General features: G+C 47.1%; 1 protein-coding gene across 1 annotated transcript in view; it reads left to right on the plus strand.

Annotated features, from left to right (window-relative positions):
• Window positions 1-1,359: 1,359 nt before the first annotated feature.
• CACNA1B (calcium voltage-gated channel subunit alpha1 B) overlaps window positions 1,360-24,687 on the plus strand; it is a 475,550-nt gene continuing 452,222 nt past the window's right edge. Inside the window, exons 1-3 of the mRNA XM_077835554.1 lie at window positions 1,360-1,619; window positions 3,902-4,007; window positions 13,203-13,342. Coding sequence (XP_077691680.1) covers window positions 1,360-1,619; window positions 3,902-4,007; window positions 13,203-13,342 — 506 coding nt within the window. The remainder of the gene's footprint in view (window positions 1,620-3,901; window positions 4,008-13,202; window positions 13,343-24,687) is intronic.

Consider the following 24,687-nt stretch of genomic DNA (forward strand, 5'->3'; position numbering starts at 1 on the left):
CCCGCAGTGACTCCGCCAGAACCAATCCGCCCAGGAGCAGCTCCCCGGTGGGGGGCTGTGTTCATGCCATCCCGGGGGGCGCGGGCCGGGGGGTTCCGAGGCTTCCCTCAGGCGCGTTACTAGTCCAACAGGATCAGGCCAGCCCGTGGCTTCGGTGACTCCGATTTCTCCAACCTGGCGTTGGCCCTGTGTGGCCGGCCCTGCGCCCCCTCAGCCCGGCTGGGCTCGGGACGTTTGCAGCGCGTCCTGGGGGCCGGGCGGGCGCGGGCCGACGCCGGCAGGACTCCTCCCGCTGAGGCCCGCGGCAAAGCCCGGCGCGTATGGACCGGGTGGGGCGGCTCCCCCGGCCCGCTCCGGGCGAGTCTTCCAGCAGCTGGACAGCGCACAGCTGGCGGGGGCGCGCACGCGCGTGGGGCCACTTTCTTCTCAGTTCTCTCCCCCCCTCAAAAAAAAAAAAAAACAACCCACTTCTAGGTAGCCCCGCTTCAGCCCCAGCACCGTCCCCATCGCCCCCCCCCCGCAGCCCATGTATTGGGGCATCTCTATGGCATGGATCCAAGTCCCCCACCCCACTTTGCACCTCCCCCAGATCACTGGGGTGCGGATGGGCGGCGGGGGTGTTGTGGGGTGGGGGAGCGAATGGATCTCCCCACCCCCTTGCTATGCATTCAGGAGTCTGCCAGGGCTTGACAACGAAGCTGGGAGAAAGAAAATCTTGGTTCTCTCTCCCTCCAGGGGTTGTATTGGCCTGGGTGGAGCTGCCGCAGCTGATTGGCTGAGGGGAGTCACCGGGCCGGGCTCTTATAGGGGGCTGAGGTTCCACAAGCCGGTTACTCTGAGCGTTTCCATTCGAGCGGCCGGTGACTCAGGGAGTCTCACCTGCGCCGCGCTCTGGCTGCCTGCCCTGGCCACCGCCGGAGGAGAGGGAAGCCCCAGCCGCCCGGGGAGGAAGGGGAGAGAGAAGGCCGGAGGAGAGGAAGGGGAAGGAGGAAGAGAGCTCGGATTCCTGCCCCCCCCAGCCCGGAGAGCCATCGCCCTCCCCCGGGGGAGCCGCCTGGATTGGGAGAAGCATGAGTTTGGGCTGGAGGGAAGGCACCTGGATGGGAAGTTGAGCGCAGCCCTCTCCACTCCCTTCCGCCGGGTCGGGAGCGCAGCGTGGCTGGTCTGACCGGCCGGTTCCCACCGATCCCTCTGCTGCTCCCTCTCCCCAGCTGCCGCCGGAGGAGCCGAGGCGCACCCCCCTTCCTGCCCTCCCAGCAGCGAGGCCCCAGGAAGGAGAGTCCTGGGTGCTGGGATGCGTCTTCCCCCTGCCTCGGCTGCCAGTGTGGATTGTAGCGCCCGGCTCTGTGCGTTGCGAGAATGGCTCGGTTCGGAGATGATCTGCCCACCCGCTATGGAGGCGGAGGTCCGGCCGGGGCTGGAAGAGGGAGCAGCCGGCAAGGTGGCCCCCCACCCGGCCAAAGGATGTACAAGCAGTCGATGGCCCAGAGAGCCAGGACTATGGCTCTCTACAACCCCATCCCCGTCAAACAGAACTGTTTCACCGTCAACAGATCCCTCTTCATCTTCAGCGAGGATAACGTTATACGAAAATACGCCAAGAGAATAACCGAATGGCCATATCCTTTTGGGGAGGGGTGTGTGCGGAAAGGGGGGGGCAGGGATCAAACCGGGCTGGGTGAGTCTGGGGGTAATAAAAGCTTGGGGTGTGTCTGTGTATAAAATAGATCGGTGAGTGCTTGTGTCTGGGTATAACATAGAGGGGGGGGGTGTGTGATCTAGGGGTAATATAACTGTGCTGTGTGTGTGCCCAACCTAGATGTGTGTGTCTGGGGATGATATAGGTGTGCGTATCTAGAACAGAACTTGTTTATAATATAAGGGGTGGTGGGGGTTGAATATAATATATGGGTGTGAAATACGTGTATTTTTCTCTGTGTGTGTGTGTATCAGGCGTGCATATACCGTCACATTTCCTGCTATTCAGAGCAGTGCAAAGGGATCTGGAGGACATCTGAGGGTAAATTATGGTTCTTATTTTAATATTTTACCCCCCCCTTGCAGGAGGGCCAATGTGAGGTAAAATGGTGACACCTTGGCATTTAAGCTAGTGCTAGGGACAGCAATAATCAAGGTCTCCTTACTGACATCTCGCCAATACACAATTGTTGCAGCCTGGTTTTTAGCACCCCACCTTGCCCAGGCTGTTTCAGTGGGAACTGATGTTAGCCCTCTCACTTTGAATAGGGTACCAGAAACACCCGGAATCAGGAGAGCCAAGGGTTGGGTTTTGGCTTGGTTTGTTTTTTAAATGCTGGGTGGCAGAGTGAGGCAGGACACGAAGAGGCGGTCCGTGGCTGTACTGCGAAAGGGGCAGATGCTTTTCATCCCAGAACCAGCTCCCTGACCAAGTGATCTGCAGAGACTTCGCTGGGAAGGGGGGACTCTGCTTCTGTTGCGATGCATGCGGTGGGAGGCTAAATCCTTGGCAAAGGGAGCCAGACTCTTCCTTTGAGGTTTAGGTTGCCAGGGTGCATGTGTGCAGTGGATAATGTGCACCAGCAGGAATGCATTGCACTGGGGGATCTCAGGGGAGCCTGTTGTTTTCATTTCATCTGAAATCACACCCCTATTAATCCTTGGCTAGCAGCAGCAAGGCCTCCTCCCTGCCGCCTAGCAACCCTTGCACTTGCCAGGAGCCCAGCTCCCATTCAAACCTCCCCAGCTTGAACGCCGAGGGTGGCTGGTGGGAGTGGAATGCACTGGTTTGGTGAATATCCTTTCCCCACGGTGATCTCTCCGTTACTGTTCGCAAACACAGGGATGGCGGCTGCAATCCAGCCTGGAATAAACAAGCAGCCAAAGGCCCAGGGGCAGCTTTTCTGCCAGTCTAGGGGCAGTCTCGCCACCTCCCCCTCCTTCTCCTTTACCACGAAGGAAAGGAAATGTACAAACTATAGAAACCCCCGAGTCAGCAGGAAAAAGCAGAGCTACAAAATGTCCGCAAACCCCACTTTCCTTGGGGAAGGTCCAGCTCAGTCCAGAGGCGAGTTAAATGTATGGTACTTGCCGAGGATGCTCTCTGGGGTGAAGCCAGTAACCTGCTCCATGGAAGGACTGGCTTGCGGTGAAACTGCGAGGGGGAGACCAGGCACTGTCCTTGCCCAGGGGAGCTCTCCGCGGTGCTGGAAGTGTCACTCACGGCTCTGAGCTACTCTTCAGTGCTGGAGCCAGGCAAGGGTTTGCTCATGTGCAGGTCGGAAAAGAAAGAGAGAGAGAGAAAGGCAGAGGTACAGTATTCCCAGCTGGCTTTACTATCCTGTGAAGCTGGTTTCCCTTCAGCAGCCATCTACACCTATCAGGCACTGTATCTTTCTCTACACTTTGATCTGGCATGGCCATCCGTCAGTAATTCATATTTCAGAGCTAGACAGAAGGCTTGAAATCTAAGTTCCCTAACCTGTCACTTACTTATCTACATAACATGCTTAGATTTAAATTCCAGAGAATTACTAACCCGTATTTCAGTGGAGGACATCCAGTTTTACTGTCTGTGGGGGGGCACTTTAAAATGTCAGTCTTTTTTTAAAATCAAAACTTCCTGTTTGCTTTTGGAAAAAGGAGAAGAAGACGAGAAACCCAGAATTTATAGAGGGATTTTGTGTGACCAAATCTAAATAACTGGTTCCCAAGAAAGGGAACTGATTTCTTAAAAACCTCCCAAGCCACCCCTAGAAGGGACTGAGGTATGATTCAGAGAAAGCCTGGTTAAGGGTTTCCAGGAGAGACCAATGCCACTTGGATGATCAACATCTATAAACGTGTAATAAGAATACATGGGATTATTCTTGCTGAAATTCTCCTTGTGTCAGCTAGTTTCTTCTTTAACTATTGGCCCTACTCCATTTGAATACATGATTTTAGCTACAATCATAGCCAATTGCATTGTTTTGGCTTTGGAGCAGCATCTACCAGAGGATGACAAGACACCCATGTCAGAGAGATTGGTGAGTTGCATTTATTTATTTAGGTTTTTACTATTCTGTGATAGGAGAACCTACCCACCCAGTACTGGATTCCCTTAGCAATCTTTTAAAGATACAGTAAAAGCTGTGTTATCCATCACTTTACCAACTGGAAAGCTCTAGAAGCTGGCATTTCTGATATCCATTAAAAGTCCAGTTGGTGTGGGGACTCCCTGGAAGCAGTGACATGTCCCTGCTGCTCCTAGGCAGAGGAATGGCCACAAGGACTCCGTGCACTGCCTCTGCCCTGCCCTGAGGAACTGCAGCCAATGGGAGCAGCGGGGGTGGCACCTGCAGGTGGAAGCAGTACGCAGAGCTGCCTGGCCACGCTTCCGCCTAGCAGCAGCAGGGACATGTCGCTGCTTGTGGGGAGCTGCCTGAGGTGAGCACCATCCGGATCCGGCACCCCAAAACCCATACCACTGCCCCGAGCCCCCTCCCACACTCAAACTCCCTCCCTCTTAGGTAACCAGAATTTTTGACTTACCGGCACCTCCCATTCCACCAACATGCCAGATAAAGCTTTTACTGTACATGTATAAATAAACAGGCCAGAACAAATAACCCAGCCACACCATGAATATAACAAAAATAAATGACGTTCTCTATATGACCCCCACCAGAGTCTCACACCACTACTAGTCAGCCCTGACCATCTTAAAGTCAAGGGAGAAAAGTTGGACCCCTGAAGACCAACAAACTCAGGCTGTTATGGACCAAGGTGGGAAGAGAATTCCAAAGGCTTCAGTACTATATGTAGAAATGAATGACCCTCTTGGGTCATTTCCCCCAGTATTCTGTATAGAATACAGAGGGTTTTCTTTACTCTTCAGATATGGTCGTACTGAAGATACGTTGTGAGGGACCTCTCAATGCTAAACTCTTTGGATTTAGAAAAATTTACTATCTTGCCAAAAAGAAACCAGCTTACAAGGAAAAGTAATTTACCAGCAGGCTTTATGGTAATGAGTCAATTACTTTATTTTAAATGGAAAATAAGAATAGCTTCAAAATGATCCTTTCATTTCTTATCACCCGATGACAAAATGGGCAATGTTTGGTTTCATTTTTTCTTACTCTATGCAAACTGGAGTGACTTCCAAGCTGGAATGAATGGATATTGGTGCTCGTTCGGTGTGGGACTAAATCTGAATCCATCTGTGTTTTACATGTATAAATGAAATGATGCAAATTAAAGTAATATTAGGCTTAAAGCCAAAAGCTAGGAAATTAAGGAGATTCTGATCTATGGTTGTTACAGTTTCCTAGGCTTTGCAGTACCTGATCTCTAGAATAGCACATTGCCCTGAGCAGTGTTGATGAGCTGAATAATTCTTTAGTAAAAGGAATACAGTCATAGGTGATAGGACTGGAAATGTATCCAGGGTCATTTACTGGACCCACCTTTTCTTGTGCAAGTTGACCTGCTAGTGTCTGTTATTTATTTGTATTATCAGAGTGCTTAGCAGCCCTATTCATGGACCAGGATCCCATTGTGCTAGGCACTCCACAAACCTATGAATTTCCTTAATTGTATCTGTATTGATTTCCCCAGCTATTGAGTTGAAAAGAGCGAAGGGAAAAAAGAGGAACTCATGCATACATGTCCAGCCTTTTCACCATTCTACGATAGGGTATTGTCATCCGATGAAGTGAGCTGTAACTCACAAAAGCTTATGCTCAAATAAATTGGTTAGTCTCTAAGGTGCCACAAGTACTCCTTTTCTTTTTGTTCTCAGTCTTGGGATTTATGAATTGGGGAAGGATGGTTTTGTGTTGAAGGCACTGGCTGGGACCCATCTGGCTTCAGTGTAAAGATTAAGGACTTGGTAAATGCTGGATTTTCCCTTGGAGTTCCTAAAAATATGAACCAGCAAAGGGGCAAAATGATTTCCTAGCCTACACTCACCCAGTAACTCTTAAGTGATGGATTATTCCAAGCAACAAGGGGCACAATTAGCAAATCTTCTTTTATATCCCTACATTTCTCTAGAAGTAAGGGGTTGGGGGTGCGGGATGGGGGAGAGAAGATAGGGTTCTATGCCATGTCTGAAGCTGAGAGGAGCATTTTATTGGTCTTCCCCCCCCCCCATCATTTTAACACCTTTCCTCAAGGTTCCTCATTATGGGTTGTGTCCTTCGGGGATGCTTGTCAGTTGCTGTCAGTGTTACTCGTTAGTGAACCAGAAGTTCACCAGTGTGTGGCATAAAATTCACCCAGTTCCTATGAGTTAAGTGCATAGTCTCTACAGCACTGCCAGCTCTTACTGACTGATGGAGTACGAGTTGATCCGTAGGTTTTTGGCCCACTGATAGTGGACAGCAATGTCTCAAAGGGTGAGTGTACGCTGTGATAAAAGACCTGCAGCATGGCAGTGGCTGGCTTAGGTAGCTGACCGGCTCATGGGGCTTGGGCTGTGGGGCTATAAAATTGCATTGTAGAGGTTCGGGCTTGGGCTGGAGCTTGGCCTTTAAGGCTTTGTAAAGGGGAGGGTCTTCAGATGAACCCGAACATCTACACTGCAATTTTATAGCACAAGCCCAAGCCCTGCAAAACTAAGTCAGCTGACCCAGGCTCTGAGACTCTGAGCCGCAGGTCTTTTAGCGCAATGTAGACCTATCCTCAGGCAGTCTTTATAGGTATGTCTACACTGCATACTCAGCCTGTGTCTGTGGATTTGGTGTTTCCAAGCCCATGGTTTTTATCCCTGTGTAGGCATACCCGTAGTGTGCAGTATAGACATGCCATGGGGCCGTTTTAATTAGAGTGTTTTGATAGCCATAGTTAAGGTTGCCAATTAATTTCCATTCTAAAGGCCTTACCGTAGAATCATGTTGATAATGTTTTGAAGTTAGATTATTTCTTTCATCCTCAAAGTGTATTGCAAAAAATAAGTATTGCTAATGAGAAATAGTTTTTTGTTGGTTTTCCAATTTTTCTGCCGTGGGTCACAGCCGGGGCTGGGCAGGAAATGGTATTCCTCTTCCACAACAATTTTCAACACATTTTCCCCGTCCCAACTTGGACTGCAAATCTCTCTTTGTTTTGTTTTTATTTTTTTTGTTCAGGTCAATAAAAATATTTTATTTCAATAATTCTGAAGTGTTTCATTTTCATTTCAACCTTTCCCCTTTCTTTTACTTTTTTTTCTTTGTGAAAATGTACTAACATTTTGAAATGAAAAGTCCTTTTGACTGAAAAAACTGAAGCTTCCCAGTTTGAGAATCTTTTTACCAAAACTATTTCAAACTGCGTGTTTCCTTGACCCTGAAGCCGTTTTGTGAACAGTTTCAGTTTGGAAGAAATGGCATTTTAGGGTGAAAATTTCCCAGCCAGCTCTAGTTGTGAGGCATCTTGAAGGTGCTTCCTGTTTCTCCTGCAAAGCATAAGCTGTTTCTTTGAAAATGCTAAAAAACTAATGTTAGATTGCACAATAAAACACATAGTGGGAAGAATTGCCCTCTCATTTTTGATACCTGGGGCCAAATCCCGATCCCATTGAAACCTATGGCAGTTTTACCATTGACTTCGGTGGGACTAAGAGCTGGCCCTTTTGGTGTAAGGATTTAGAGCCACATCTTCCCCTCTTGCACGTTTATTAAACCACAACCATGAGTACGGTGGAATGGGAGCTGTTAGCTGAAACAATGATCAGCTCACGCCTTGGGAATGGGAATCAAGCAGCACTGCAGAAGGGATAGAGGACTGGCCAGGGAAATACTCCTACCCGAGTATTTGAAGCCAAGCCTTATGGACTCTTGGACCATACACGTGTAGTTTCTAGAGTGTGTCAGAAAGGGGGCGGGGGAAGGGAAGAACTGCAAAAATTTCCACAAAGTTTCAATTAGTTTTGTTCAAATTTTGTTGGTGTAAAGTTTTCCGTCCAGCTCCAGTTGTTCCCCTGCTTTCATAGGGCTCGGCACTTCCATCGGCCATGGCAGTCCACTAAACAGCTCTACTGCTGTGCTATCACTGGCTGCCCGATTCCCTTCACCTGCGTCCAGGTGACCCTTCAGTTGGGTTTCCACATGGCCTGTGGGAGGAGCTAATGCCCCCCCAGTCGGCTTTAATGTCTGCAATGTTTCAGCATATCGAAGGCTAGTTTTCTGGGCTAGACTTGCCTAGACATAAAGGATCTTCCTTTATTCCTCTTTCATGGCGGCTGCATGCAATTTGTGGCGGGTGGCAGTTATGTGATGCCATGGTTTGATTCCTTCTGATCACGCTTTCCCTTTACGTGGCTTCTCTAGCCTCCTCTGGCTATAACACACGGCTTTGCTCCCTGCTTTGCTCAAAGAGGGCGTGGGGCATATGGACCTCAGTGTACATAATGTCCATGCTTGATTGTAAGACACAGGAGGTTTCTACCTGGCGATGCTCTGGACGACTCGCACACTTGGGTTTTTGGGATGGTTTTTGATGTGAAGGTGGGGTAAAGCTGCCTGCTCTGTTATTCAACATGACAGACTTTTTAACTTGGCTAATGGATTTCATTCTTTATCCCAGCCACAGGCATTCAGTGCAGTCATACGCAAGCTGCTCAGATTAACCTCTGTTTGTACAAAGCCTCTATTTACCAGCACACCCAAACCTATTTGATTTGTCACCCAGAGCCCAAGGAACATTAGGAAATGAACCGGGAATTGCAATAACTTTCCAGAATCAGAGCGTGTTGCTGATCTGAAACTTATTTATTAATCTGTGTGTCTGGCCCAGCCCAGCTGCGTCCACACTAAGCAGCCTGCTGGCACAGCTTGTGGCCAACTTCTCTACCAGAATTCTGCCCTGGTAGGGAATGTTGTCAAGGGTCCCCTCTGAGCACATAAAATGCCGCCCCAACGTCCCACCAGGGTTGTGGATTTCCCCCCACCCTCCAGGGAAAGGCTGAATGGGGCTACATCAGTGGTCCCCAAACTTTTCATGTCATGCCCCCCCTTTACCCCTCTCCACACCCCCCGGAGCAGCGGTGGGGGGTGGGGAATGCGGACAGAGGTAAGGGGGGGCTGAGGCTGGGGCCGGAGTCATGGCTGGGCTGGGAGCCATGGGCTGAGGCTGTGTCTGCGGCCAGGGGTGGGTCTGGGGCCAGGATTGAAGCCATGGCCAGCGGCCGAGGCTGGAGCTGGGAGCAGAGCCACATGCCAGGCCATAGCTGGGGGCTGAGACTGGGGCCAGGGCCAGTAGCGGAGCGCAGATGGGTCATGATCGGGGGCTGAAGCTGGGGGCAGGGCTGGGGCCAGAAGCAGAGCTGTGGACGGGCTGTGGTTGGGGCAGGGAGCTGGGGCCAGGGCTGGGAGCAGAGCTGCGGCTGGGAGCCAGGGCCATGGCTGGGGTGGGGCTGGAGCAGAGTGGGGCTGGGTGGTGCTCCCTCTCTGCCCCCCCGTAGGGGCTGGCCCGGGCCCTACTGGGATCCACTGCACATTCCTACATGCCCCCCTAGCAGGGCATACCCCACAGTTTGGGCACCACTGGGACAGATGGTGATCGGAAGGCATCTCCCTGACTGACAGCAACATTGCTGAGTTGTCAGCCAGAGGGAAGAGACATGCCTCATCGGGCTGAAACCATGGCACTTGGTGAAATGGGGTCTGAAGAAGAGAGGCCCCCCACATCAGAAGAGACCTCCCCTCGCAGCACCCACCCCAGCGGTGTGTGTTTGTTTTTTTCTTTTCAGCAAAGACATGAGCCCATCTCGGACCCTCTTTTCCCCCAGCCCCCTTGGAGCTGCCAAGGACTTCCTTCCCCTTCCCCCTAGCTTTGGGAGGGACTTACCCTATAAGGCCCTCTAGTAGAGTACTGGGCCTTGGGTGCACGTAGGCACCATACTGTGTCTTATGGGCGATGTCCCTTTAAAACTGCGTGCCGGGGGTCACAAGCCACATGGCTCAGAATAAGCATGTGACCTACAGGACCCCAGATATAATCTTTCTGCTGCCTGAAACAGAGAGGAGAGTTTCAGAGTAGGGGAAGGGCTGTCTCCATGAGCTATGCAGATGGCCTGGGGGAGAAGCCAGGTACTAGAGGAGCCTGAGGGTAGGGCTCTCCAGAATGGTTGATGGGTTAGAAAGCCTTCAGGGGGTGGACCCTGCTGGCAGGGGGGTGGGGGAGGCAGGGAACTGTTTGTCTATTGGGTTGTTGAGGGTCCTGTGACTGAGGGTGGGCTAAGCCTAGAGGGGACTGACTCTTTGTGAGCCCCTACTCTGTGGGGAGAGCAATGCTTCTACTTATTGTGTGGGTCTAGGAAACCAGACCCTGAAAAAGGAATGGTCTCTGATCATGTGGGGTTTGTGTGCTCAGTGGGGAACTGAGAAAGGAAACTTGAGGCAGCAGCTGTGCCTTGGTTTCCCCTTCTTGGCTCCAAGATGGCTGTGCACTCCCTTCTCCATGGTTCCACCAACATCTCTCTTTTGGGGTCTGGTTTATTAGACACGCTGCTGAATTGGAGCCTACGTGAGCTGTCCCTCGTGTTGGATTCTCTTCTCCAAACAAATGCAGCTCCTGCTGTAAAGAAGCAGCAAGAAGAAAGGGTCTCTTTCCTTCCCCCCCCCTCCCCAAATCCTAGGATCTCCATCTGGATGTGTGAGCTGCAAGCAGTAGCCATCATAAATCAAAGTCAGGTGGTGGCCACCTCACCTTTCCCTTGTTGCTAACTAGGAGAGGGGTCTGGGAGCTTCAGTGGAGGTCCTGGTATGAAAAAAGTTAGGAATCATCAACTTAAATCAAAGAAGGAAAAACCATGTGAGTGACAGGAAGCCAGCTAAATGCTTCCTGCCCTAGAGAAGGGATAGATTTTTTGGGGGATGGATACTGAGGGATGGAAGAGGGTAAAGACTCTGGGGGAGAGAAGGGTGGGGGATACACCCTCCATCCAGTCTGCCCTTTCTCAAGCTATGAAAGCAGTTAAGGGAGGAAAGAAGGCCAAGTAAAAAGCCCAAATATCACGCCTTCAAAGTTGATCTAGGGGATTTGGATGCTTAATTCCTGTTAATTTTAATAGGGTTTGAGCCTCCAGTTCCCTTTGATGTGTTACAAAACTCTACCCTAGGAGTTTGGGAGCAGAGGGATAAGTGCCTTGTTAGTTGGCTGAAAAATGAAGAAACTTTGTCACTACAAACTTGAGATTTTTTTGGGGGGGGAGCGGGAGTTTGAAATTTTGAAAAGTTTGACCCCTCTCTGCCCTTGACAATAGGAACTGCACACACATACCTATGATAATTGTCCCTTTATAGAGTGGGTGGGAAACTGTGGATTGCTGAGTTTTTTTTTCAGATGTAGTCATTCTTTCTAATTACTTGCAGATTTCCTCAGTGAATAATCCTTGGTGTGAATATGGATGGGTGTTCATGCGGCTTTTGCTTTTGCAGCGTGTGTGTGCCTGTTTGTGGGTGGAGGGTGGCTCCCTGCTTCCTGCACTGGTGAGAATTTGGCCGTTTATTGTATACCCCGTATGGAAAGTCTGAGCATGTGCTGGGTTTGAGAGCTGAATAAGAGGGTTTTATGCTGGCAAAACAAATTCTTGGTGTCAAACTCACTTCCTTACCTCTTAACCTGGGAGAGTCAAACCTGCTGCTGCTCCTTCCCAAAAAAATCTGGACAATTCCCCACTGGAATTGTTTTGATTTAAATGGCAATACACCAGGGATGAAGCGAGCCCCTCAGAGGCCATGGGTCTTAGGCTTCCAACTATCGGCCCTTTTTGAAAATGGGACATGGGCTGCTAAGTCACTTATGGTGTGTATGTTGGAAAAAACAGCCACCACCTTACAGCAGCAAGTTTCAGAGCCCGGGTCTACAGATTTGGGCTCAGGGGGCTCATGCTACCGGGCTAAAATAGCAGTGTAGATGTTCTCACTTTGGGTGGAGCTTTCCTTTGAGACCAGCCTCCTTGCCAGGCTTCACAGCCTGAGCAGGAAGGTCTACACGGCTGATTTTAGTGCCGTACTATGATCCCGAGCCTGTAGATTCAGGCTCTGAAACTTGCTTCTGTGGGGGATTTTCTCTGCAGTTTAGACATATCCTTAGGTGCTTTAGAAAATTGTACCTAATGTCTTTGCCTTTGTTACCTCCAGCTTATACGTTAATGCCAGCCACAGCCACTCCTCTTTGGCACCAATTTTCTGATACTTAGATGATTTAAAGTAAAAATTAACTAATATTATAGTGCCACAAATGTCTATGGTGCTGAACAAAACATGGCCCCTACTCCCAATGAACCGACAGTATAAAGTTCTGATCGTGCAGTGAACTCCACATGAGACCAGGAAAGCTCATTGCAGGGTTGTGAGGCCAAAGAACCCAGTCCCATTATCCTTAATTGGGCAAAACTCCAAGGGAAGTGAATGGGAATTTTGCCTGAATTGTGATCAAGTACTAAGTTAAACAAAAATAAATGTGGGATAACAATTCAGATAAGGGAAGCTGTGGAGACACCATGGAGGAGAAAGTTACTGAAAGAAGAATTGACGGAAGAAATGATTTTGGAGGAGGATGGGGGAGGGGTGGATTACTGTACAAGAAGTGGGAAGGCTTTTAAAAATCAAATGAAGCTAAACAGTTCATTCACAAAGAGTAATCTTGGTTGAATTTTGCCTTACATTTATTAAAATGAATTTGTCCACGATCAGGTCAAACATTCTCAAATCATTCCAAGGTTCAACTTATTTCCCCAACAACTAAATTTTCAGTTTGCAGATCATTTGCAAATAGCATGTTCCCAATATTTGCAGTCCATGCTGGTCTGATGGCCTATGTGTCAGGTGCTTTTGTTTCTGGTCCCTGGCTGCATGGTGTTTGTAAGTCACCAACATGGGAAGAACTTTGCAGTGTACAACTAAACCTCAAATTTGAAACTTTGCTTTTGGTGAATATTTGATCTTAAAATTCCCTTTTCATGACTACTGGGGCCTCTGAAGCTTGAATGCTCAGATATTCATGGCAAAAGAAAATGAGACTCGCAAACATGTTGAATCACAACTTAGTTTTGAATGTAAAAAAATATTCGTGTAACAGTTTTTTTACTTCTATGCCCTTAGGTCTGGTAACATAAATATATATGGGTTTCCACTTAAGCAAGAAACTTGAACACTGAATATATTTACTTTTAGTTGTACAAAAGTTGAGGCAAATACAGAAATGTCTCTCTCTTTGACACCTCTAATTTTTCCTCCCCTTCCTTTCAGGATGATACTGAGCCGTACTTTATTGGAATATTTTGTTTTGAAGCTGGTATAAAAATCATCGCTCTGGGGTTTGCTTTTCACAAAGGCTCTTATCTCCGAAACGGCTGGAACGTGATGGATTTTGTCGTTGTCCTCACAGGGTAGGTGACTGTTACTATTGGTTTAAGTTTGCTAAGGGATTAAGGTTGCTTTGTTTCATGTTGTGTTTTTTTTAACTTTGGATCCATGAAGAATTGAAATATGTACTGCAGTAAAGTTGTGCATTGCTGAACTTACTGTCTTTAAATAATAGCTGTTGTACGGAATGAGTTGGTTTTGAAGTATCGTTTGAACGGAACTAAAAAGAGGTTTTGAAGACTTGTTAGAATCAATACTGTCATACCTTGCCCAGATGCTCTGAGAGATGCATTCTTCCAGGTTCTAACTGCCAATAGGCACTCAAACTCTAGTTACAATAAACGCTCCTCTGAAATGGTGGAACAATTTCAAAAGGAAACACTGACAAAGGTGATGGGTGAAAGTTTGTCTTTGTTGAAACAGCTGCAACTCCATCAGACTTAATGGAGTTTCATCAGAGATGAAGCTGACCCATTACAAAAACGTGATTTTAAAAGGAATATCAGAAAGAGGCTGAGTGTTCTCAAAAGCTGTACAGTTAAAAATTCTGTTTGTGCTTCCTGAAATGTGTAATGCACATGTCTAGCTGGAAAACGTCTGTTGGGCTTGGTATGTTGCACCTATGCTGAATGTGCGTTGTCCCTATTCTGTATGTTATAACAGTTTACAATTACGTACTTTGCCATTGTGTGTTTAGCCAGTGAGCGATTACACAAGTAACTTTGTTTAAAGAGTTCTTGTGACTCCATAGTGATTTATGAACTGTACATTTAAAGTCCAAAATACCTGTTAAGGTTTTGAAGACCTAACTGAGGACCCGATCATGCAGTCTTTATACATGCAAACACCTGATTGATTTCAGTGGGAGTTTTGCCTATAGAAAACTGCGGAATCAGCCCATTAATGTTAATATCTACTTGTTTCACCTACCTCTCTCTGGCATCGTGAGTATATTCTCATGGGGAATATACATTCGCTGATGTCCGTATCCTGGCATGTGATGTGGAATGGAGTGCTGTTAGGAAAGTGCATGCATATGGACATATATATAACATATAAATTTTTTTTCATTAGATACGTTCTAACTGTAATTCTATTTGTTATTCAAAGTACCATGTGATGTGACTGTCAAGATGTTGAAGGGAATTTTTTATGCATTAAGAAGAAAATAGATGTGTAGGCTTTGATTCTCCTGACGCTGACGTAAAACAAGAGCATCTTCACTGAAGCCGAAAGGAGAATTGGCTCATATTCTAGGAATTTGTTAGAGGCACCAGGATGAAACCTGAATTAATGCAGTTGCTAGAGTCATTGATGATGATGATGACAGGATGTTTCACATCCTATTTCTCATTGTACCCTTGTAAAGAAAGGAGAAACAGACCTCGATTCTGGAAAGCCCTTAAGCACATGTTTAAATTCACCCTTATTCCACAAAGCATTTAAGCATATGCTTAAGTCTGATTCCAAAAGTACTTATGCTTGTGCTTAAAGTTAAGAGTACAGGGGTTTTCTTGAATCCAGATGCTTTTCTGAATAGGGGCCATATATCGGTTTATACGGGCAGGTTTTTTGATTTACTTTTTTTTAAAGACCTGAACACACTGTGTTAAATGCTTCCTGATTGTGACTGAGTTGCTCAGGATTTAGCTATAGGAATACTCCTGGTGCGTGCCATGCCTATGGGATAATAAATGAATGTGTAATGCTGTAGCCATGACACGGGCATATTATTGCTATAATTTCTATTACAAGTACTTGCAGAGCTGTTTGATCTCTGAGAATAATTGTGGATTACCAGTTTGATTAGACAGCTGTAATAAGGAATCCTGTTGTCCTCTGCAAACATGTATAATCCTTTGAAGTACAATCCTGTTAATGTCAAGGCTTCTGGTTTCCAGTGGTGGCACTAGCTGGGTTGTATTGAAGTTGTCTTGTACATGGACTTCCCAGCAGGCAAGCAGTGCAGGGAAGACTTAGTATAAACTGAGTGACATCAAGTATAGCAGCCATCTCCAGTGAAGAAATTCATATCACCTGTAAATATTACAATTTATGGCCCTGATTCTTTGGCACCGTACTTAAGTGTGTGCCTAACTTCAAGCATTGAAATCAATTGGATTGCTCATGCGTTTAAATTAGTTATGTAGTGTCCATACCTAGCTGAATTGGGGCCTGAGTTTGCAAGACCAGTAATGAAAAGAAGGAACCTATGGGACAAAAGTGGTGTTGAAAGATCTGCAACATCACACAGGATATTAAATTAATTTTTCTATGAAGACTCTTGTACTCTGGTCTAAATTTCCTAGATTAACAGGTTATTCTTAGCTTACCGTTCTTGCCACACGTTTTCTAGACTAAAAGGCAAGAATTTAGGGTTGTTTGGGCATCACTGGCTATCTCAGATATCTTTATTACTCACTCATTTTTCCCCCAATAACCCATATACACGGGAAGCTTTAAGCGAAGCTATTTTGTTAGAGAGAGAGATCATTATGGCATCCCTGCAAGAGGACTTTAAAGAAAGGGCACTGAGGAAGAATGTTTACCAATAACAAACGTGATTATTTCTTCAGGGAAGATTTTGCTCGTTGGTGACATGAATTCAGCTTGGGTTTTTCTTTTCTATGAAAGGTGATAGCAGATCAGTTTATTTAAAAATGCTCGTGCTGTGTGTGTGTGTGTGTGTGTGTGTGAGTGACACATCAGACAATAATAAAAATGACCTACAGTAGTAAATCTGCAGCTCATTTCATATATTTATAGAATGTGTGCTACCGTATTACTCGTGCTACGCTAATATGGCAAACTTTATCATTGCCAAGTTATTTTCTTCTTACCATGCTACTGATACTTTGTGAGATGGATTAATTTCTCTTGTATGGAAAGTGCACAACTGTTTGTGAGATTGTGAAAACAGATGATGTGATACAGAAAATTACACACACAGAGCGCCTCTGTTAATCCTGTATTCTTTGTAAAGGTAAATGATGAACACCGGAAAACCTGATCTCATTTTCAGCTTTCAGCTTAAACCCAGAAAAGCAAAAAGCAGATTTGCTCTCATTAGCTATTTCCATAGGGAGAGGGCTAGTTTTTGCTGTGCTTTTATCAAACCCATCCTTTGTGTGAATTTTAACATGAGCTGATCACCTGTCTCAACAGATATTCTGCAGACTGCCATACCCCTTTCTCAGCCTCTTCTCCCCCACATCAGAACCCAAATCCTGGAACATTTTTGATGATATTCCTGGCTACCAGCAATGATAGACGTTTTGTCTGTCAAAATTAGACATTAGAACTTGTTAATTAGAAAATAAATCACATTTCTGGTATCTGCAGCCAGGATCAATATCCTATTGAACTAAACTGGAGGCTAATAGATTGTGGCCTAAAATGGCTTGTTTTATCATTCCAGAAAGCACTCAGTCAGTGTCTTACCGCAAAAGTGCTGTGGTGTCTCTTTCTCATTTACTTTTAGGAAAGCCTGCTGATTTGCTCTTAATAAAGGCAAGGGAAACAAATAGATTTCTGCTCTTCAGAAGATTTTCTTTCCCCTGGATTTTTTTTTTTTTTGGTTTGTTTTAAACTCCTCCGGTTGCAGACAAGTACAAGGAAAGTTGCATTGTTGTGATGTCTGTTGCTACATTAGAAGGAGCCGCAAGTATTTAATAGCTGCTGTTATTTGACTTGTATATTTTTATTGGTGTGTGTTAACTCCAGTGACATTTCTTTCCAGTAGTAACTGTTAACAAAAAACCCAAACAAAATGCACTTGAGCAAGTGGACCAGAACCAGATGAGCTTGTTAATTCATTAGCACCAGAAAATAGGCCCTCCGCACCCCTAGATCCACCTGTACACCTGCAATGTGTCCTGTATGGCAGTTCCCAATGTTTTGGGGACAAGTTCTACCACCAGCTAACCACCTTCTGTGATGCAGCAGTGTCATTCCCAGAGGCTTGGTGTAATGTTCCTTTGGATTAGGGCCTGATCCAGAGACAACTGAAGTCAGTGGAAAGATTCCAGTTGACATCAGTAAGCTCTGAAACAGGTCCTGAATGAGGTAGATGTGGTGAACTCCCTCTACTCTATAGAAGGAACATGCTGCGTGAACCTGTTGCTGTTGCTTGCAATTAACAACCAGCTGTAGCCTGCCATACAGTCACACTTGTGCACTCCCATCGGAGCTTTCACCCACTTTAAGTTGCACATACTAGAGGGAAACATTGTTGCATTCACTGTAACATGTCAGCAGAGCAATTTTGTATAATCGTATACAGTGTAGCCAATGGAGGGAAACTTGATTGTGTCTGCTTGAGCATTCCACGCAGCATAAGGAGCGGTGCGCTCACACAGTGTGGGAAGACCGACTGACAAATGTCGGGCGGTATGTTCCAGCCGAGCTGTTTCAGTCTCTGCTTCCAAGGAAGCATCGCTCTAGTAAACCCAACAGTAGTTGGGAAGCTAATTCTTTCTGCACATAGTAACGGCCTGACTGTCCTCGACGTGGATCTGGCTAGTTACCAGGATTGTCCTAATTATGTCACCAATTTGATATACGACTCTTGTAGCATGGTGTGAAAAGCAGTGGCTTCTGTACCTCCGTGGTATCAAGTCCCAGAACACTGTACTTTCTTGTCTAAGTGCAGGGCAAGCAGCAAGTATCAAATAAGCAGCAGAAAGCAAGAGGAAGCTAAATACATAGCTTCCTTGCTTGATTTAGGGTCCCAAATCCAATTCTCCTAAGAGTTACCGAGTCTGACAATTATTAGGAGAAAGGTACATGAATTGTGTGGAGCTCTGATCATGCAGCCAGAGAGGGAAATACCTTACCCTGGTTTCGCTAGTGTTTGTTTGACATGGGGGTGAAGAGTACTTGCAAAGTGGTTGGTAAAAGAATGAAAAGTGAATTTCTCGATGCATCCGTGTAGGTTGGGATTTTCAAAACTGCCTGCTAGATTTAGATGCTCAATTCCTATTAATAGGTTAAACACCTGGAAAATGAGGAACACACAATTAGTGACCGCTTGTGAAAAGTTTGGTTTAAATAACTTGCCTGGCATCATATAGGAATTCTGTGGCAGAAGCAGGGATAGAATTCAGTTCTCCACGGTAGCATTCACCTGCCTTAGGCATTAAATCATCTTTTCTCTTCTTGCAGTTCTCTGCCTCATTCACCTTCCAACTTCTGCAACAAATGAGGCCAGGGTCCCACAGACAACCACCTTTTTCACTACACAGCCTCGATTGAATCCCAGAGCAGGTCCGTCCCATGGAAAGAATCGAATGGGGTCATGTAACTAAAGACTATCGGAAGGCATACATATGGGATGGGGCAAATTAAAGGAGCACTGGCAATGTTAATTCTGGTGCTTTCTAAACGAGGAGTGCTTGACTTTTCAACCTTAATGTTTTCATTACTCTAGTTTTGGTCTGTAATAGACATAGCCATGGAGATATGTATGGAAAACATCATTCACATAGGAGACTTTTACATCTTCCATATCTTTTACCCACATTTTCCTAGAGTCCTGCTATTAGGGTGTATTTTTGTGGATTATTCCCCTGGCACAGAGCTCACGGTGTCACGCCTTCAACGGGGCATCTACCTGGCTCTTTTAATTGTGCCTACCATTTCCCACGCCTATGTCTCTGTGCGTGCGAAAAAGTTGGACTTGTGTGTCGGACTGCAGTTCCCCAGGCAACTGGCATTTGTGTTTGCACAAAGAAGTAGATTGAAAGAAACTGTTGGTGCAACATCAGAGGCTGCTTTTGAAAATATGCTCCCTGGGTTTGTCTAATGAACCTCAGGCCTGAAGTGGGTTAGGGGCAAAGGGACCAGAAGAGGGGAAATGTAGATTTGCCTGCACTTGGTATGTATTTAACCCTTTTCATGTCTTCATCCGAAGGCAAAGCTGAGCACAAGCATCAGTGGAAATGGATACTTTCACAGGAACAGGCTTTAATCTTGGTAATTTGTTGAAGGAAACCAGCAAGGCTCTTTGTATCACTGCGTTGTATGGGTGGCGATAGGCTGCGGCTGATTGCTATTAATGTTGTGAATGAGTCACGCTAAGAGCAAAGCCTCTATAGAATTAGTCAGTCTGATCCCTCTTTTCAATTTCTTTTGTGCTTTCATGATGGATGGTGACTTGCTTGTGCAGAAGAGCTAGCGGTACCTTGCAAAATGAAATTAGATAAGAAATGTGACAGGGTGAAGAGGGTCTTTGTGATTTCCAGCGAATGCGGCGTTAACTCCCTGCTCAGATCTCTCACTGGTGTCTGGAAGGGAATAATGAAGCAGAGTGAGAGACCAGAGGCCCCAGTAATAAATAAATAAAATCAGAGAGAACCCACAAAGAACCAGCTGCTTGGTAATTGGCAAGAAGGGCCTCTGTGGGGGCAGAACTCCACCTTCAGGAGCTCCCTCTAAGGGGCTTGGATTGTGCCCATCACATTGGTATCTGAGCCCCTTCCAAGTTTATTGACGTGAATCCAAGAAGACTTGAGAGGCGAGGTGTTTCAGTGAGAGGGCATCAGACTAGGAGTCAGGCCACCTGTGTTTCGAACCCAGCTGGGCAAATTACGTCACATCTCCGTGCTTCTATTTCCTCTCCAAACCTTTTTTCTCTGTCTTGTGTGTTTTGACTGGAAGTTCCTAAGAGCAGCCAGTGCCCAGCGCAATGACTACCAGGTCTCTGCTGGCATCTCTTGGCGCTCCCATAATGCAAATCATGCTGATGTCTCTCTATCTTTCCTGCCCCCTGCCCTGCACAGATGTTATTGTGTGAAATCTGTGATTTTTGGTAAGGACTCGAGAAGGCAGCTGGAGAGGTGGGTTGTACCATATCCATATGGCTGCGTTGTGAGCCTAGGTGAGCCTTTCCTGAGCCCTGTGCACAGCGAGGCTCAGGAATAAAGCCACGGAAGGAATCTGTGCTAGGTGACAAACTTTCCTTTAGTCTCCAGACCTGATGCCCCATGGCACGATCTTGCGGGCCAGGCCAGGACCTCAGCTGGTGCAAACCGGTGTAGGGCTTAACGTTTATATTGCAGTAGCGCCTATGAACCAACCAGGTCATGGCCCCGCTGTGCTGGGTGCACACAGGCTACATCGACACTTGAAGCTGGTGCTGTGATTCCCAGTCCATAGAAAGAAAAGGAGAACTTGTGGCACCTTAGAGACTAACCAATTTATTTGAGCATGAGCTTTCGTGAGCTACAGCTCACTTCATCGGATGCATACCGATGAAGTGAGCTGTAGCTCACGCTCAGATAAATTGGTTAGTCTCTAAGGTGCCACAAGTCCTCCTGTTCTTTTTGCGAATACAGACTAACATGGCTGCTACTCTGAAACCAGTCCATAGAGATGCATTCTCATTGGGTGTGCACACGCAAAATAGTGGTGTGGCCACAGTAGCATGGGCAGTGGTGAGCAGCAGAAAGGCCTTCACCCCCCACAGTGCACATCCACCCAGACCCCTGTGCTGCGACTGCCCGTGCTACTCTGGCTGTGCTACTATTTTTAGCTCCCTAACTCAATGAGAGCCAGCTCTGGTATGTCTACACAAGCTGGGATTCACGCCCTCCCCAGCTCCAGGTGTAGACAGAGCCATAGAATAGCTCCACCAACTTCAGTGGCGTGACACCAATTTACACCGGTTGAGGATCTGTCTGCCTTGAGAAGGGGAAGGAAACGTGAACCCCAAAGAGCTTCTCGGGGAACCCAGAACATGTCTGATCTGGGACAGCCTAGGCACCAGCCCTGCCGTCTAATCTGTGCAGCTCCATTGAAGCCATGCGGATCAATGGCATATTTGAGTCTTTAGTTTGAACTCATCCATGTCATGATCCACGCAGTTTTTAAGCCTTTCCTTTGTCAGGCGGTCCGAACCTGGAATTTCTGCCCACTCTTCCTCCTCCCCCTGTGGCGGCAAGATGTGAGTTTCAGGTGAAAGTCGCTGAAGGGAATTAGCTAATGAGCTTAAGGTGCTTTTTGTTTTGTTTTATTAGTAGCAAATACAAGAGGAGCTGACTACCTGGGCTGTGAATAGATAAATAATGGGCCTCAGGCAACAACGAGCAAGGAGGAGGAGGTCTGTGACAGATAACGTCACTCCAAAGAGAGTGAGGAAACAGGACAGTAGCACTTTTCAGATTTCCATCTCCTGCCGATTTCCATGTTTTGTGCCTGTTAACAACTTCTCTGCAGCTTTTCCTGTTAGCAAAAGAGAAACAAAATCCCCCATGATTATTGCTGTGACATTACTGGAGAGCGTCCTCCTCCTTCGCCCACAGACCCTGCAGTTGGGCTGCCTGCAGAAGGGCGGGGGGAGGGGGGGAATCCATGAGCAGTTGAATGGAAGGCATGTTTCCCCATTGCAATAGGGGAAATTATCTGAGCTGATAACGCAGGCCGGGATCATTTATCTAGGCAGCAGTGTTACACATTTCATGGCATTAAAAGGGAGGCTGGTAACCACAGAACATCATCTCTATCCAGTCAGTTAGCCGAAGAATGTCAAGACAATGGGGGCTCGGTGTGGTGGGGAGGTTTGCTGTGGTCTGTCCCTAAGCTGTGATGGTTCCGTGAATGCCGGGTGATGCAGGTGTCTGTCCCCTAGGGAGGCAAGGGAGCTGTTCCCTGCCCTGGTGGATGAATCTGGTCAGCTGACAGTTGCTACTCTCTAGGGGCAGAATGTGCTACTAACTAACTCAAAGTGTTGCTTCCAAAATGGGGGGATTCTATATTAGGCCTCATCTTCACAGTTAAAGAGGAACTGATCACCGAACAAAAAATTAATGGTAACTTAGGGCTTGTCTACACTACAAAATTAGGTCAACTTAAGTTAGGTCGACCTCCAGCCACAGCAGTAATTAAATGTGCTGTTGGTGTCCACACGACCCTCTTTCTGCTGGTAGTGCGTGTCCTCACCAGGTGCACTTGCACTGATTGAAGAGGGGCATTGTGGGGCACTGAGAGCCAGAGTGTGGGGCGCTGACAGCCGCAAAGGGCTCCCAGCTGGAGCCCCCTGCCTCTGGGGCTGACAGACAGAGCTGAAGACCAAATGTGAAATAATAGCAGCCGTGAACCTGACAAAAACATCAATTTCACTGCTGGTAGGTTCCCTGCTGTGAAACTGGGCCCCCTGCTGGGCTCACAGCTCAGGCTGTCAGCCCCCGGGGCATGCGGGGAGACTGACAGCTGGGACCCCCATTGCCACCTTCCAGTGACGGATTGGGGCAAGGGGGGAGGAGAGCCTGGGTGGCTCAGCCAGCAGAATTAAGGACAATAAAAAGGAGTTTAAGTATATTAGGTACAAAAAGAATCCTGACAATAGTATTGGTCCATTATTAGATGGAAATGGTAAAATTATCAGTAACAAATATGCAGAAAAAGCAGAAGTGTTCAAGAAATATTTCTGTTCTATATTTGAGGAAAAAAGCAGAGGATGTCATATCCTACGATAACATGCTTTTCATTCCACTGGTATCTCAGCAGAATGGAAAACAGCAGCTACTAAAGTTAGACGCTTTTAAATAAACAGGTCTGGATAACTAGCATCCAAGAGTTTTAAAAGAACTGACTGAGGAGCTCACTGGACTGATAATGTTGATTTTTCAAAAGTCTTGGAACACCAGGGAAGTTCCAGAAGACTGGAACTAAGCTAATGTTGTTGTGCCAATATTTAAAAAGGGTAAATGGGATAATGCGGGTAATTACAGTCCAGTTAGTTTGACATCGAGCCTGGGCTAGATAATGAAAAGTCTGATATGGGACTAGGTTAATAAAGAATTAAAGGAGAGTACTGTAATACCAATCAAGATGGGTTTATGGAAAATAGATCCTGTCTAACTGGATACTTTTTGTTGATGAGATCACAAGTTTGGTTGATAAAGGGTAATAATGTCAATGTAATATTAGACTTTGACTTGGTATCACATGACATTTTGATTAAAAACTAGAAAGTTATAAAATTAACATGGCACATATTAAATGCTGGCTAACTGATAGGTCTCAACATGTAATTGTAAATGGGGTGTGAACGGGTGTGATTCTAGTGGGGTCCTGCAGGCACTAGTTCTTGGCCATATACTATTTAGCATTTTTACTAGTGACCTGGAAGAAAACATAAAATGATCGCTGAAGTTTGGAGGTGACACACAAATAGTAGAAGTGGTAAATAACAAAGAGGACAGGTCACTAATACAGAGCGATCTGAATCACTTGTTAAACTGGGCACAAGCAAAAATGTGTGTGTTAATATGGCTAAATGTAAATATATACATCTAGGAACAAAGAACGTAGGCCATACTTACGGGATGACGGACTCTATTCTGGGGGAAAAGGTTTGGGGGTTGTGGTGGATAATCAACATGAATTTCCAGCGTGACCATAAGGCTAATGTAATCCTTTGATGCATAAACAGGGGACTGTGGAGTAAGAGTAGAGAGGTTATTTCACCTCTGTACTGGGCACTGGCTAAACTGTTGCTGGAATACTGTGTCCACTTCTGGCTTCCATAATTCTAGAACAAGGGCGGGCAAACTTTTTGGCCTGAGGGCCACATCGGGTTTCCAAAATTGTATGGAGGGCCGGTTAGGGGAGGCTATGTCTCCCCAAACAGCCAGGCATGGCCTAGCCCCTGTCTCCGATCTGACCCCACCGCTTCTCGCCCCCTGATGGCTCCCCGGGGGCTCCTACCCCATCCACCACCCCCGGACTCCTCACCCATAACTGTCCCCTGCTTCCCAATCCACCCCCACCTCATTCCTGACTTGCCCCCTGCCCCATCCAACCACCCCTTCTCCCTGTCTCCTGACTGCCCTGACCCCTATCCACAGCCCCGGCCCCTGACCATCCCCCAAACGCCCCTGCCCTCTATCCAAGCCCCCGCCCCACTCGCTGCCTGGAGCACCGGTGGCTGGCGGCGTGGCTGCCCCAGGACAGGAGCCGCGCAGCACCGAGCACCGGGTCAGGCCGGGCTCTGCAGCTACGTTGCCCCGGGAGCTCGCAGCCCAGAGCGTTGTCGCCAGTGGTGCGTGAGCTGAGGCTGCTGGGGAGGGGGAACAGCGGGGGAGGGGCCGGGGCCGAGCCTCCCAGGCCAGGAGCTCAGGGGCCGGGCAGGAGGATCCCGCAGGCCAGGTGTGGCCCGCGGGCTGGAGTTTGCCCACCTCTGTTCTAGAAGGATGTTGATAAATTTGGAGCGGGTTCAGAGAAGAGCCATGAGAATGATTATAGAATTAGAAAACAAGCCTCAGAGTGATAGACACAAGGAGCTCAATCAATTTAGCTTAATAAAGGGGAGGTTAAGGGGTTTGATTACTGTCTATAAGTACCTACATGGGGAACAAATATTTGATAA

Source organism: Eretmochelys imbricata, chromosome 16 (genome assembly GCF_965152235.1).
Source record: "Eretmochelys imbricata isolate rEreImb1 chromosome 16, rEreImb1.hap1, whole genome shotgun sequence".
Lineage (NCBI taxonomy): Eukaryota > Metazoa > Chordata > Testudines > Cheloniidae > Eretmochelys > Eretmochelys imbricata.